This window comes from Sinocyclocheilus rhinocerous, unplaced genomic scaffold (genome assembly GCF_001515625.1).
Source record: "Sinocyclocheilus rhinocerous isolate Xijiao unplaced genomic scaffold, SAMN03320098_v1.1 scaffold2006, whole genome shotgun sequence".
Classification (NCBI taxonomy): domain Eukaryota; kingdom Metazoa; phylum Chordata; class Actinopteri; order Cypriniformes; family Cyprinidae; genus Sinocyclocheilus; species Sinocyclocheilus rhinocerous.
In genome coordinates, this window is record NW_015641062.1 from 183002 (window position 1) to 200137 (window position 17136).

The 17136-nt window shown below is 38.5% G+C and overlaps 1 protein-coding gene across 15 annotated transcripts in view; it reads right to left on the reverse strand.

The window, feature by feature from the left end:
* Window positions 1-8188: 8188 nt before the first annotated feature.
* The window catches only part of znf740a (zinc finger protein 740a), a 39581-nt gene continuing 30633 nt past the window's right edge, over window positions 8189-17136 (reverse strand). For 12 of the 15 annotated variants that reach the window (XM_016571039.1, XM_016571038.1, XM_016571037.1 and 9 more), the window contains 7 exons: window positions 15191-15274; window positions 14441-14524; window positions 13758-13841; window positions 11803-11886; window positions 10797-10880; window positions 9638-9756; window positions 8189-8589 (listed from right to left, as the gene is read on the reverse strand). In XM_016571039.1, coding sequence (XP_016426525.1) covers window positions 8425-8589; window positions 9638-9756; window positions 10797-10880; window positions 11803-11886; window positions 13758-13841; window positions 14441-14524; window positions 15191-15274 — 704 coding nt within the window. In that variant the 3' untranslated portion in view covers window positions 8189-8424. The remainder of the gene's footprint in view (window positions 8590-9637; window positions 9757-10796; window positions 10881-11802; window positions 11887-13757; window positions 13842-14440; window positions 14525-15190; window positions 15275-17136) is intronic. The other 3 variants (XM_016571042.1, XM_016571045.1, XM_016571050.1) reach the window with 3 other exon arrangements.

Genomic DNA, 17136 nt, shown 5'->3' on the forward strand with positions numbered 1-17136 from the left:
TTATTACTTATATTAGCGCTTCATCATTAACATATCATACAAATATATATATATATATATAATAGGCTATATTACATATTGTAATATTATATAGGCCTAATGTTGTGCGCTATCTGTCACGCCCACTGAAGGCTCGTCAGTAGATCACACGTGCGCTGATAGCGCCGAAGTGAACTCACCCTGGAATATAACCTGCTCCAGAGACGGTTATCTTCAGAGAGCAAGTTACTATGGTTACTTACATACCCTGAAGGTAACCTCCGATTTTGGAACCGAAAGCTGAGGTTATCCGCTCGCTTATCCTCAAACATACCCGAGTATGTCACATGCATAACCTGCTTTTTGGAATACAACCCCAGATGAGAATATATCTCTCCAGTCATTGTTTGATTGTTTGGGTGAAGTTGGATGGTGGAAAATGTTCGTCAGTTAAATGACTCCAAGACTAAAGTGTTAATTTTCTGGTCCTCCTGAATGTGCCAACATTCTCTCTAAAACCTTGGGTTCTGTAAATAACAGTGTAGGCACTCATGCAAGAAATTTGGGAGCCATTTTTGACCCGGCACTCAAATTTGATAAACAAATAAACTCAGTTGTTACATCAGCATTTTTCATCTTAGGATGACTACCAAAATTAAATTTCTCCTACCATTTAGAAACTGTTCTATTCATGCATTAATTTCATCAAACTCAACTACTGTAACTTATTGTATTTAGGGGTCACTCAATCTTGTTTATCTCGCCTACAGTTGGTCCAAAATGCTACTGTAAGGGACTTAAGACTCAAACTTAGAATACAAAAACATTAGTACTTAGTCTTACGGATGATCATTTGACATAATTTCTACAGGTTCTGATAAGTTAACAGTACATGATGTTTGTTTGTTTGTTTGCTTTTTTAACGCAAATGTGGTTAAGACAGTATCTTTGAGTTACTAAGTTCCATTCATAAGCAACTACAGTATCGTAAGGGTCATATAAGTGAATCATAAATCTTGTGAGGGCAGCTATTGATTCTCCTGGAGACTGTTCCTTGGGTATGGTCACATGTCTATCATATTCCTAAACAAACCCTGCAAATATGGCAATATTTTTTCCCTTCAAGGTTGAGCTGCAGCACATCAATGGAACAGAATCATACATTCACACAGAGCACTTACAAACTTCCACATGCTACTCACTCTCATAGTTCAACATATAGCAACTAATGGTGCTATAAACTCTAAAAATAACCATAAACGTTAAGCATGCATAAGAGTTAGTGGAAATATGTAGTGCATTGGTCTTTACATGTCTCATACAGCTATCATGAGAACCACATAATAAAATGAATAAGAGCAAAGTTTAATCTACAACTCTCTTTCTATGAAATATAACATTTGATTATATAATGATTCAGCTGAATTATTACAAATACATATTCTCTGGAAGCTGAGCTTAATGAGTAAACACGGTCACTGCAGTATAGAAAATAATCACCCTCCTTTAAAATAATCACATTTTGTTGCTTTGCAGCCTGAAATGAAGACTGACACAGTTTTTGTTTTATCCAGCTCTATTTACTCAGTGCAACTTATAACACCCAAGTGAAAGATATGAGCTTCAGAAAGCTATGTGTAATGTGATGTTTTGGGTTGTGTTTCTTGTTCATGTTTTCATGTCTTTTATTTTGGAGTTTATCATGGTCCGTTTAGTCTGTTCATGCCACGTCAAGTCTGTTCATGTCAAGTCAAGTTCATGCCTCGTCAAGTCAAGTCTGTTCATGTCAAGTCAAGTCTCTGATTATTGTTTGGATGTTTGGATCACACTGTAAATAAACTGCACTTGGGTTCTTCACTACGCTCGCCTTCAGTGGACTGTTTCGTTACAGAATACACGACCCGCACTATGAACCCAGCAGTTTCACGTCTCCTCTGCCTGCGGCCGGGCTATAGAGGAGTATGTGGCCGATTTTTGTGAGGTATGTCACTTTGTGGATTTTAATGACGTGACCCTCAAAGACATTTTTCGTTTTGGTGTCGATGAACCCCTTCGTTCAAGTTTGCCAGGGGGAACTATTTGTTGGTCACTGGAATGTTATATTGACTTTGTTCTGTTGCCGAACTCACTGTCTGTCCTGTCATGGCTATAGAGGCCGTTCATGAGAACTCACTGTCTGTCCTGTCACAGACATGGAGACCGCTCACGAACTCACAGTCTGTCCTGCCACGGTCAAGGAGGCCGTTCATGAACTCACAGTCAAGTGGTCTGTCCATGTCTCTGCTCCGCCCTGGCTTCCTGCTCTGCCGTCATTACCCGGCCGCCCAGATCGGCCTGCATCGCCATGGCTGCCTGTTCTGCCTGCTGTCAAGTCGGGTCATGCCTCGTCAAGTCAAGTCTGTTCATGTCAAGTCAAGTCTCTGATTATTGTTTGGATCACACTGTAAATAAACTGCACTTGAGTTCTTCACTACGCTCGCCTTCAGTGGACTGATTCGTTACACTATGCTATATCACCATGAGGAGAAACTCTCCAATGCCTGTCTCACTGTAGATGCTCTGGTTGCGCGGGTCACCGAACTCTTGGGCCAATTGCGTCAGTTTGATTTTACCGAACAGTATACCATTCTGCCAGTGCCCGGACAAATATTATCAAGCCATGCATCAATAACCTGCCAGTATATGCTGGCAAACCTAATAATTGTTGCTCTTTCATTATACAGTGTGAGGTGGTGTTCTTACCTGCACAAATGGTCAATAGTAGCTTACGTTATCTCACTAGTCGTTCGAGCTTGTGACTGGGGTGCTGCCATGTGGGATTTGCAGGCGCCGTGCTGTGAGGGTTTACGTGAGTTCAAGCTTGAGATGATCAAGGTCTTTGGTTAGTCAGTCTTCGGAAAGGAGACTTCTTGACAACTGGCAGTCCTTCATCAAGGTGGTGGATTACACCATTGGTTGCAGATGACGGGTGAAGGGAATCCAGCGGCACTGGCAGCTTGGCGTATTGATGTCAAGGATGAGAGTTTCACAAATCACCTGCCCAGTGAGTATGGTCACTTCAGGGAATCACAGTGAAGACCTAAACTTTTATTTATTTAACTCCCTCTGTATCCCTGTTGTTTTGGGTCACCCCTTGCTTTCCTCACATAACTCTCATAGTCACTGGACAAACAACACTATCCTGTCTTGGTGTCTTTCTTGTCATGCTACCTGTCTTGCATCTGCACTGTCTTTTGTTCACACCGACAGTTTGATTTTTATCCTAAATGACAGTTTGTGGCAGAAGTGAATGCATCAGGGGTGGGTGAAAGAGTGGTTCTTTCCCAAAAATACCCTTATGATAATAAGTTACATCAGCGGCTTTTGGGGAGTGGTGTCCGACCACCGAAATCTGAAATATATTCAGTCTGCCAAATGGCTGAATTCCAGGTACGCTAGTTGGGCTTTGTTCTTTGAGCGTTCCTCCAGACACCATTTTGCCTCTCAGGGCATGTGATCGGGGCCGTCACCTGGCCCTAGCCGGAATCAAGGTGCCTGGGGAATGTCTGGTGGCTCTGCTATTCATGCCTGCTGTGGTCCACACTGCAGTTCTTTAGTGGGGTCACGCCTCCAAGCTAATGTATTGTCCTGGTGTAAGGAGGTTGCTGGCAGCCATCCGTTAGTGCTTTTGGTGGCAGTCCATGGCATCTGTTGGTTCGTTAGGGTGTGCAACGTGTGCATTCAAAACAAGTCTTCTAATCAACCTCCTATTGGTGTTGACCTCCTATTACACCCCCTTCTCTGGTCACCTATTGCCCTGGATCACTTATGGCACTTTTCCACTGCATGGTACGACTTGGCTCGGCACGGCTCAGTATGGTACGACACGGCACGGCTCGGCTCGGTTTGCGTTTCCACTGCAGTTTAGTACCGCTTTAGAGTGGGCGGGATTATTCACATGTCGTTTATAGTTGCGCCGCCTCTATTGCCGCGACTCCTGAAAAACTTTTTCATTCCGCGTCGCCCCATCAAGCTCGCTGGATCCGCTCCTGGATCTGCTATCAACGAGAGGAACGTCTGTTCTTCCTCTACAGACAACGAAACAGCCACTTTTTGGTTGTTAAAAAAGGTGCGCTTGTTCAAAACCGTTGCGTTCGATTCTTCGCTGGCTGTGCTGATTTAAATCTAGCGGTTCTGTTGTGTATGTGTCGCAAGTTCAGTGACACAGGTAGTGACGATTCTCTCCGGCCAATCCGTGATCAGCAGAGTTTACACGTCACGTTTTGGTAACAGTACGGTTCAGGTACTGTACCCAGTGGAAAACCCCCCAAAAGTGAACCGTACCGAGCCGTACCGTGCCGTACCATGCAGTGGAAAAGCGTAATTTTTTACTGGTCTCTCTCCATCCAGTGGCAATACTGTAATCCTCACTGTATTGGATCGCTTTTCTAGGGTGGACCACTTCATTTCCCCATCTAAACTCGGCTAGGGAGATGGCCCGGGTGGTCATTGACCATGTCTTCTGGATTCATGGTCTTCTGGAGGATGTGGTCTCTGACAGAGGCCCCAGTTTGTTTCCCACTTTTGGAGGAAATTCTCCAGTCTGTTTGCCAGTCTGTCGTCAGGATTCCATCCACAGACCAACCGTCAGACCGTGTGTGCCAACCAGGTTCTTGAGCGGATGCTCTGATGTTTGGTCTCCCATAACCCTTCCACATGGAGTCAGCAGCTAACTTGGGTGGAATATGCTCATATCTCCTTGCTGGTGTTTTCAGCCGAGCTGTTCCCAGTCATGTGTTGTATCAATCCAAATTATATCAGTCCCCATTGTTGTTATCCCAGGGTACTTAAACTGCTGTCCCCTCAGTCCAGGTGTTTATCCAGTGCTGCCGTCATACATGGAGGAGGACCAGGGAGGTTCAGTCTGAGAGGCACACCAAAAGAGCTGCTGACCGCGGTCAGACTGTGGCACCCAGTTACATCTTTGGTCAGAGGGTGTAGCTCTCTACAAAAAGGGCCTGCCGCTACAGTTTCCGGCTCATAAGCTGGTTCCCAGGTTCATCGGGCCATACTCCATTGTCAAGGTCAATGTCCTCCCTCTTTTTCTGTTGCCAGCCTGGACTATTACCTGATTCTCAGTCAGTGCCCATCACTGACATTGATCTTGATCTGCCCTGCAGAACAGCAGCTTGTTCCTGACCTCCCCACCAGTTCAACTCTTCTCTCTGTTCGCCGCTCTGGATTTGGATGCAGCATGGACTGATTCCCGGTATTGATGTTTGCCTGTCTGTTTTGCTTACATCTGCTTGTTTTTGTACACCAGAAGAGTTTTATGTTTTATCAATGTGCAAAAACACAAAATCTGTGTATCTATTTGAGCAGATAATATATTTATTAAAGTGCTTACTTGGTTGTAGTTTCTACAAAACAATAGTTCACAAAAATAACAGTTTTAAATGTTAGAACGCCACACATATTTAATATATAAATAAATAAATATGAAACAGGGACCTAAGATAAATACTTCTGGACTTACCAGAATTTTGAGCTGTCATTTGAAATTGACCCATGGCATCCTGACATGCAATTAATGTAAATATGTTTTTTTGTTAAAAAGAAACAACAAAAAAAAACCAGTAACTAACAGTAAGTGGAAATGATTTCCTTTGGAAGTCAGTTGACCTTTTTGACATCAGTATGTTGCTGTAACTTGTTCATCAGCCGGCCCTAACTATATTTAGCCAAGATGGACTTTGCTGTAAAAACCACATTATATTTAAAAAGATACACTTCAGTTGAATCACCTGATCATCCACTTGAGTCCTTGGTGCTTGGACCCCATAATTGTCGATTGCAAGATTTATTATTATTATTTGTAAAGCACAAATATTTTATAAAACCTAAATAAGTTAAATCCCTTAATTTTGCTGATAAAAATAAACTGTAGGAAAAGAGGTACTATATTCAATTTTTGAGAAACATACTTTCCCTTTTTCGGATTTTAATTTAATTTAATTCGAATGCTATTTCTTCAAAAACAATCCTGAATTAAAAGCGAATACTCATATGAAAACCACACATTTTATTTAGTATTTTATTTATGCATAAAGGAAACACCTCTCTAGTCTCCTCACAAAAACAAGAAGTTACTGAAGTGTCTGAAGAATTAACAAAATGTGTTTATTTTGCTATCATATTTATATTTGTTTGGAAAACACCTTCAGCCGAAGATAAGGAATTCAGTGAAGTTGTTACATCAGTGTCTGCAACATCATGCAAGAAAAAAAAAGTGATGCTTTAACTACTACTGATGATCTCCGTCTGGCCAAGTAAATACCTAAAATCATTTAAATCTTCTATTGCTTCTTTCTTTTTAATTCGGATATCCAAGTATGCAAAGAGAGATGTTTTGATTAGTAATTACAGACCAATTATGTGTGTGTGTGTGTGTATATACGCAATGTATATTCAACTGTATATAGATGATCATTTCACACGTTTCTCTCCAGTGTTTTAAAATTATATTAGCATAAAAAGGTACTTAAAATACACAAAGCTTGTTGCTATAGAACTAAAAGTTTTAACCAATTCAGTTACAGTATATAAACATGTAACATTACAAAGAAAAATATTCAGTCATTACATAGAAATGCAGCAATCTTTTGTCAATAAACAGCAGATATCCCTCTAAAGACATACTCTCTTTGTAGTTGCCAGATACTAACACCAGAAAGCATTCTGATGCAAGGAAATGCCCAAATAAATCCCTAATTGCCCATCAGCACTTAAAAAATACAGACGAGAGTCTCGTCAAACAGTAGATGATATGTTAACGATAGAATGAGAAGTTAATAAACTGACAAATACAATATAATTTGGTGCAACAATAACATCAGATCTCTGCCCTTGTCATCCGTTAGTGGCCCACATGTACTGAAGGCATTGCATATGCAGATTCACATTAGAATAAACCTATGCATAAGACAACACTGCTATATCACTTTAAAACTTCCATCTCCAATATTACAATGGAGTCAAAACAACAAATCTATATCAATAGATATTTCAACACAGCTGTGCTTATACACAAGGCAATATAATGTTCAAAATTACTTTGGAAAGAAAACAACAGACTATCTGTCCTCATGTCAATGTTTAAGTAAAATAATATGTATATAATATTGTGTAAAAAAAAAAAAAAAAAAAAGTACAAAACAAAATACACATGAACACTTCCTAAAGCCACAAGATCTTATTATATGTTGCACATATAAATCTGTACATTAAATTTTGTGGGGCTTTTGGACATTTACCATGTAGATGCATTAACAGTGTAGTCAATACTTGAATGAATCTCACAAAAACATATCTCAGCCATATATCACTCCAAAATCAGAAAAAAAAATTAGCATACAGAAAATGAAGCCTAATTTTAGGCACTGATATTTTGTCACATTTTACTCCAATTCTCATTACGTAATGCAACCATGCTAAATCCCATTGCCTAAATAAAGCCAGTACAACAAAATTAAATATATTATTTTAATGTATATCCAAAAACACTTTTTTCATTATGGTAATAAGAATATCAGTGGAATGTGCTAAAGGTTCATAAAAATAATAAAACTTAATGGCATAAAATAGACCTCATTTACTTGATGCTACATTTCTGATTGTGAGGACCAATGACGCCCAAAACATGGCCTTGTGAGATTTGCCAGTCATTAAGTGAGTGAAGTCAGAGAAAGGGACACTTCCAGTGAGCACAACTCAACTGGTGCTGTCATTTACCCCATGAACAAACCAGCTGTTACACATAGTAATATACACATCTTTCAAATTCTTACATAGTTACAATATCAGATCAAACATTTATCATTGAGAAAAAGCCTGTGAATGCCTAATGAATTAATATATGGAAACCCACTGTGCATATCCATATGGTTACATATGGGTACAGTGTTACAAACAGATCTCGCGATGGTAGTAGGACATTACCCGAGTCCTCAGGACAGTAGGGTACTAACCCTTAGCACTTTACAGCAGGCCTATACATCACATGATGCCGATTTTAATCACACAATGCGGTTACATCTTACATGAAGAGTGTATCAATAGGTGTCAGTCGATAGATGATGGGTTGTACCTTTTGTATATATATATTTTTTTTTTTTTTTTTTTGCATGTTCGTGCCATTTTATGTGAGCCGAAAAAGGACAATAGCTCCCATGTTAGGTGTGTTTTTTGTTCCGCACCTCTTAAAAGTACCATACAACCCCTTCTAACCCCATAATATATTACCAAAAAGTACAAAACAACCCTCAATGATGTTTGTTTCTAAATAAAGAAACAAAAGAGGGGAATTTCCCCTCAACGTGTCTGTAGCGCATCTCTCTGTCAGCAGGTGGAGCCACAGTGTTCCTCTGGGTGTGCTGTCGTCTCAGGGCTTGTCTAAAGAGTATGGTGTCAGACAGCGAGTCGGCCCGGGGCGGGGTGTAGAGGACTCCACGTGGACGGAGGGGCTGCGGGAGGCTCCTGGGTGAAAGAGCATGGCTGGGCCTCGACTTTTGCCACGCCGCGACCCTGACACAATCGCCGATGTCTCAACAGTCTGTCTGTCCGTGAGAAGTTCTTGAGGTGAAAAACAGAGAAGTTACTGAAAGCATTCACACTTTTGACTTCACCTCAATGATGATTTTTCCTTGTGCTCATTTAATGAAAATCCCAAATTGCAAACTATAAACTTAATCATTTATAAGTGTATTCCATTTGTACATGGCTACAATGTTTGTTGGGTTGAAATGATGGTTCTTTCTAATTTAGAAGATCAACAAAAAAAACACGTCGTTTTAAGTTTTGGTTACTTGGACTTTAAATGGAGGGGCAGAAACCACTCAGGTTTAATTAAAAATATCATACTTTTTGTTTCAAAGAATAACCAAAGTCTTATGGCTTTAGAACAACATGTGGGTGAGTAAATGGTGACAGAATGTATGGTTCACAAGTGTTAGGATGGCAAACCAACTGAACTTGTTCAAACACAGTAGTGGTATCATTGACATTTAGCCTACGTATTTCAATATAATGCATTATTTCCCAAACTGGTAATAAAACAAATTGCAGACAGCTGCAAGGACTAAAGCCCTGTTCACACCACTTCGGGTCACCAGTCTCTGCAAACTTGGTCGCTCATAGGCGTTACAATACGTCCACTTCTAGCATTACTTTAGGCACGAGAGGACTCTTTTTTTAAATTTACATTACAAAAGAGAAGACAAACAACTCTAAAGCCATTTTCCCTGATGAACATCTGGCGATATGTTTGCAGTGAGCAGACTTGATTTAATGTAAAAACTTATTATAACAACTACATACTAAATAGGATTAACTTCTCCATCTTCCTAACATTTCACTACAGCATTTGACAGGACAGATGACGTGCGCTCCACTGACGTCATTCAATGCATAATTACATGAAGTTTAATATTTCTCAACTTTCTAAAATGAACACGCCCACATTGCGTCACCGATGGTTTCAGTTCCTGGAGGTCGGCAGCTCTCCTTGAAAATGATTGTCTCTTTGTTGCTGCAAGTTTCTTGCGGTGTGAACGGGGATAATGGATGATCATGGGAGTTGTCCCATACCTTACAACCGCTGTGTTATAAAACGTGTTCTTACCTGCTGGCAGCGCTCACACTGGTAAGGCTTTTCACCACTGTGAACACGCTTGTGTCTCTCCAGATGGTACCTCTGAATGAACCGCATGTCACACATGTCACAAGCAAACGGCTTCTCTCCTAACAGAGAAAAACAGTCTTTATTAAAGCACCCCACATCTTTATTCTCACAGCATGCCACAACATACAACATCGACAAAGAGACTGAAACACTGTTTCTGGACATGCAAGGATCGAGACTGATTGTCATATGGGGTTCCACATGAGAGAGTATATGCATGCTTAGAAATAAAGTATTTGACTCCATACAAACTCGAGTTTGTAGAGTTTATTATGGAAGAAAAAACCTGCTTGATTGTAAAGTGGCACACTGGGGTTTTGGTTTTAAAAATCAGAAACCTAGTTTGAGACTTGAGGTTATGTTCTACCTACTTGGAGACTGATCATTAAAACCGGTAATAAGAAAGCTCTATTTTTTTTCTAATCGATTATGCTTTAATACTTAAATGAATGCAAGTAAACTTAATAAACAGAAACACACCCTCAGAAACATGAAGCAGGAGCACCTACACAGATATTGTGAAACCTGATACTACACGCAAGCGTGAAGTGAGTCTTGCAAAACTCGTGCCCACGAGCAGTAAATTAAAGGGGCGAAAACATTTTTAAATGTCTTGACTGATACACATATTATATGATGCTAACAAATATTTCAAAAGTAACAGTTCTTATTCAAAAGTCATTTATTAAACATTTTGGCCATTAAAGGGTTAGTTCACCCAAAAATGAAAATTAGTCCATAAATTACTCACCCTCAAGTCATCCTAGGTGTATATGACTTTCTTCTTTCAGACTAATCCAGTCGGAGTTATATTAAAAATAAATTTTGATCTTTCAAGCTCTTGAAAGATCAAAGACAATTTTTAATATAACTCCCGACTGGATTCGTCTGAAAGAAGAAAGTCATATACACCTAGGATGACTTGAGGGTGAGTAATTTATGGGCTAATTTTCATTTTTGGGTGAACTAACCCTTTAATTTGAACAATTATCTCATTGTTTTTTCCCCCCTAAACACCTCAACCACAAAATATATCCAAACTTTAGTTCCAATCAAGGAGTACTGGTACAAATCAGGGGTACAGTGAGCGGACACATACCAGTATGAGTGAGGCTGTGTCTTTCCAAGTGGTAACGTTGGAAAAACCGCATGTCGCACATCGAGCAAGCATACGGCTTCACCCCTAAATGTAGAGTCAATTTTAGTGAGTGAATGTCTTTACACAACATTCAAAGCAACAAACAATTTTAACGCTGTTTAAAAATGTAGAGCATGCTATTGATAGATTTTTTGTTTTTTTTCTGCATGCTGACCTTAAATACTCATTACAACACTTGCCATATTATAAGATCAAAAATTGCTTGTCTAATGCAGTTTGTGTGTTTGGATGGTTTTAAATAGAAATAATTTTCCCAAACAACAAAGTGAAAGTAAAGTGGCTACGATAAAATGTTTTTCTTTTTTGTTTATTATTATTATTCTTTTTTTTTTAATTAGTAGATGAGGGATGAGTCAAAATTATTTTCAGTAGTAATACAGTCATGCCACAAATGGTCACGATAGACCGGTTGTACTAATCCCTGACCATTCCTTTAAACTATGTGGCAGAACACAATCTCAAAAACATGAATGAATGAGTGAGTCGCATCGGGGCACTTAAGGTAAATTCATGTCAATCTTGTCTCATAATGAATTTATTTGAAGGAGTGGGTTAAAGAAAGATTAATTTATAAGTGGAAATATCTATAAATTATCAGCAATTCAATAATAATAATAACAATAATGATAAATAAGCAGTTTCTGGGGATGGTGGATATGGAGCAACATGACAGGCTGCTATAAGTGGCATGATGACTTTGATGACAGATATACTGTGTATCTATCAGGTATATAGTAGGACCTTCATGGAGCACTATCATTAAATAATGAAATGTTGCTGACTCTGATCTTAAACTGTGAAATAGAAACATTTAATAATGGCCATTTTATGCTTTCATGTGTCAAGGAAGCAGAAAATGGTTGTTGCTCAAAACTGAATTAAGTCATTTAGCATGCAGAAAACGAACATTAACTACAAAAAGGCAGGGGTTTGAGATGACACATACCCGTATGAGTGAGGCTGTGTCTCTGCAGGTGGTAACGCTGAAAAAACCTCATGTCACACATCGAGCAAGCATACGGCTTCACCCCTGAATGCACAGAGCACCAACAGTTCATGTATGCGTTTCTATTAATATAGCAGTTTTGGAGGAAAAAAATTTTGTGTGTGCCACAAAGATTTAGTTGTCAACCATGCCTGCTGATAATAATCCCCTCCTCTGTAATCAGATGAGCATAGATTCAGTAAAACAGATAATCCTGCTTTGGAAAAAAAGGAGGTGGCATTATCGTCAGCGTCTTATTTCCCCCCCTATTTTATGCTTGCTGAATAGGAAAAATACAAACTCGAGTTTGTTGTAGTTTAAACAGATTGTGTCTCTCTCCATAACATACTGAGAGCTTTCGTAGGGCTCGCAAAATTTCAAAATCCCTGGTAGCCTTTCAGGCAGACATTCTTCAGATTTTGGTAGCCCAAAATGAATTTAACTAGCCCGAGAAAAAAAAAATCTATGGCTGAACTGCGGACAAATCAGCATGATCACAAACTTCAGTGACTGTATTTTTCCTTCAATTAACAAGTCAAGAGAGTAGGGGTGCAACGGATCACGGTTCAGAATCATATTACAGATTTGGAGTCACAGATTTAATCATTTTTAGGATTAGCAAAAAAAATGGTTCTTTATTATTCAAACAACACTTATTTAAAGAACACTTTACTTATTTGATAACAGGAAAAAAAAACCTAGTAGCATAACTTAAATTACATTTTTAAAGGCAAGTGAACGTCAGTGATAAAACAAGAAAAAAATAATTACAAGCATAGACAAATAAAACAAAGTTACAAATAAAATTAGCTCTAACATTAGTTTTCAGGTACAGAAATGTAATAATTAAGTGTAAAGCCACACTGCACAGTGTTCACTGAATAAATTAAATATAGATCAATATTTGTTAAAGTCGTGTTTTGTTGTTTGATTTAAGGAATAGTTCACCCAAAAATGAAAGTAAAAAAAAAGAAATCGCATATGTATCACTAAATTGGATACGTGCGTTCGTTCTTAAAGGGACAGCAGGCTATAAATAGCTGCTGCTGTCTGTGTCATTAATGTTAAAGGGATAGTTCACCCAAGAATGAAAATGTTGTCATCATTGACTCACCCTCATGTCTTTCTAAACCTGTATAAGTTTCTCTTATGTTGAACACAAAAGAAGATATTTTGAAGAACAGTTGTTGGTCCTCATTGACTTCCATAGTAGGGAAAGAAATACTATGGAAGTCATTGGGGACCATCAACTGAATTACCAGCATTCTTCAAAATATCTTCTTTTATGTTCAACATAAGAAAGAAACTCATACAGGTTTGGAAAGACGCGAGGGTGAGTAAATGACAAAAGTTTCATTTTTGGGTGAACTATCCCTTTAACATTAATGACACAGACAGCAGCAGCTATTTATAACCTGCTGTCCCTTTAAGAACGAATGCACGTATCCAATATAATGATACATATGCAATTTCTTTCTCAACTGTTTATGTTCACTTAAGACATAACCTACTGTGTGAACGAGAATACTTGCCGAGACCGGTATTTTGAGATAATTGTGTGTGTATGTGTCTTTTCAAGCTCAAGGATATGCAAAAGAGGAATCAATTCTGTGTTCGTGCGAGTACGCTGAAAAAAACAGCGTGCGAGTACAAAACTGAATTCTCTTTTGCCTCTTCATGTGCTTGAATGGTTTAAAATGCTGAAATGTTTAAATTAGCAACATGTACAAATGACCAGCTATGATCCGTTTCACCATTACAAGCGAGTGAACAATGTGAATCAAGGAAGGAATTTGATATCGCTATTCAAGATGACTTGAAGACACAATAGCCTCAGGATGTCAGGCTAGTGATTTTGCGAGCCCTGCTTTGAGAGGCAATTCATAATAATACATATAGACAGAGATTTCACATACCCGTATGGGTGAGGCTGTGTCTCTGTAGATGGTAACGCTGGAAAAAACGCATGTCGCACATGGTGCAAGCATAAGGCTTCACCCCTAAATGCACAAAGTAGCAGTGTATTAGTCTTACTGCCACCTGTCAACTTAAACCAAGCACTCATAGAAACTGCTCAACTCACAGAACAATGTTAAAAAAAAGGAAGTTTTCACTACAGTCTCATTAGCCAAGTAAGGTGAGTTATGCATAAAATGCTAAGAGCAGTTCACAAACTGAGCATCTACTAGACATGAAATATGATGCAGTGCTGCCACCTTAGAAATATGGAAATAGTTTTGCACAGGTTAGGCTAAAAACTTTGGGTTAAAGTGTAACTATGAGCTTATAGATTTAGGCATTTCGACCTTTTGGGAAGTGCTTTCTCTTTTTTAAATGCGCTAGTACTTAACTATAGAATAATTATTCTTTTCTCAGATTTAGACTGAAGATTATTAAGCTCATTGTTGGTCTGATTTTATTCATTGACTGTAAAATGGTTTATGAAAGTGGACAAAATTGTCATTTTGGATGAACTAACATGTCAATATATGATACATCAATGAATCATTTACTTATAAAAATAATATGGAAATGTGTCAAGGATAGCTGACAGTATGCACTTTAACCCAAGAGCACATTAAGACAGAAAGACACATACCAGTGTGAGTGAGGATGTGTCTCTGCAGATGGTAACGGTGGAAAAAACGCATGTCACACATGGAACAAGCATACGGCTTCACCCCTGAATGACCAGAGCAAAATATTAACCATACGCATCATCTTAATAATACAACCTAACAAATTTTAATTGAGAATCAAAGATAGTAGCCTAATTTTACATTCTGACCCAGTTGTCATGTTAGTATGACTACATCATGGTTAGTTCCTAACAAGAGCTTCACGTCAAATTATACAATAATTCTCCAACAAAGAGTTGATGTTGGAAATGCATATTTTCATAATTATTGCCAAATACAGAAATCTCTATCATCATTAACTGACTGTAGTTGTACTGTGATTATATTGCCAATAATAAACCTTTTTGTTCTCCACAAAGTCTTCCAAATAACAAGACAAAAAAATAAAAATAAAGATGATATATCCTGCTCATGAAACAATGAACCAACTACTATGAGTCTAACATGAACCACTGCACAATTTTTTTTTAATTTTGTGAAACTGGAAATTAGTCATTCTTTCTTCAAGTGAATAACTATGACTGACACTCTATGGGTGTACTTAAGGGAAACTTCACTGCTCCTCTTCCGAAAACCCTTTTAATAAATTTGAACAAGATGAAACATTTAATAGTAAAAGCTCATCATTTCTAACATTATTTTATGTTCATTTATTTTACATGCTGAAGAAAACCAGCAGTGTGAGAGGGGTACAAAGAGACGACACATACCCGTATGGGTGATGGTGTGTCTCTGGAGATGGTAGCGTTGGAAAAACCTCATGTCACACATTGTGCAAGCAAATGGCTTCACCCCTAAATGCAGAGTACTAGTATTAGAATGGACTTGCGGATATCAGCTTCAATGTAGCAACTTCATGATCAAAGATAACAGAACAATCACAAGGGAAACAGTCACAAAAAAACAAATAAAATAAAAAAATTTTTTAGATGAATAATCCTCTATTTAAAAAAATATATATATTATAATTGAACATGACAACTAAAGCCTCCATGCATATGGAGCCTGGAGGGAAAAAAATAATTATAATAATAACATGAAAACAGTGTTAACAACAGTAGGCTCATTCTCAGGAAATGGTGCCATTTGTGCCCCATGAATGAAATACAAAAACTGCTGTAAAAAAACACGGATATTGTAAAAACTAATATATAATAGTCTAATGCAGAGTTCACACTGCACGATTTTCAAAGACGTCGCATCACTATTGGTTTCACACCGAACGACTATCTGGGGTAGCATTCAGTTGTTGCCGTGTTCACACTGCACGATGGAACGACGACAGGAGGTTACACACTGCATGACTTTACAATAGGGAGAATCACCAATAACTCTGTCTGGTGCAGGGTTGGCAGGCTTTCGCTACAAAACCCGCCCAATTACTACTCAAAACTAGTCTGAAAATAGCCCAATTGCTTTCGAGGGGGTCCCCCAGTAAAATTCGCGTTCGGGGGTAAAATACACATTTTTAATAAAAAAAAATGTTAGATGAATAATCCTCTATTTAAAAAAATATATATATTATAATTGAACATGACAACTAAAGCCTCCATGCATATGGAGCCTGGAGGGAAAAAAATAATTATAATAATAACATGAAAACAGTGTTAACAACAGTAGGCTCATTCTCAGGAAATGGTGCCATTTGTGCCCCATGAATGAAATACAAAAACTGCTGTAAAAAAACACGGATATTGTAAAAACTAATATATAATAGTCTAATGCAGAGTTCACACTGCACGATTTTCAAAGACGTCGCATCACTATTGGTTTCACACCGAACGACTATCTGGGGTAGCATTCAGTTGTTGCCGTGTTCACACTGCACGATGGAACGACGACAGGAGGTTACACACTGCATGACTTTACAATAGGGAGAATCACCGATAACTCTGTCTGGTGCAGGGTTGCCAGGTTTTCGCTACAAAACCCGCCCAATTACTACTCAAAACTACAACGGCTCCAGATATTTAGCATGCCAAATATTTCACGGGCATCGGCGACGTGTCGGCAATCCCTCAGATCGCGTCTTTGATAATTCACACTGCGTGATTGTCACTTGCGTGAACGAGCACCGATTTGCCTCCGATTTCAGGCATTTGTCGGCGATTTCGCAAAACCTGTTGGCGAGTTAAAAATCGGGCTAAAATCGTGTAGTGTGAACTCGGCATAACAGACTTCCCTTTTAGATTTAATACAAAATTGTTACTACGCAAAACAATGATAATTGTTAGTAAACGGTAATGAAGTGTAGTTTTAAGGCTGCTGCATGGCACCAGTGTTATTGCTTCTTGTTAGTGCTGTTTATAATGCTGGGGCGCTCTAACCATTTACAATGATTGAAACTGCTTTAAAATGTAGCATTCTATGTAGATTTCTAATGGGTCAGACGTGTATTGTGGTCTGTGCTGACTTACACATATGTGACCCTGGACCACAAAACCAGTCATAAAGGTAAATTTTTCGAAATTTAGATTTATACATCATCTGAAAGCTGAATAAATAAGCTTTCCATTGATGTCTGGTTTTGTTAGGATCGGGCAATATTTGGCCGAGATACAACTATTTGAAAATCTGGAATCTGAGGGTGCAAAAAAATCTAAAAATTGAGAAAAGCGCCTTTAAAGTTGTCCAAATGAAGTTCTTAGCAATGCAT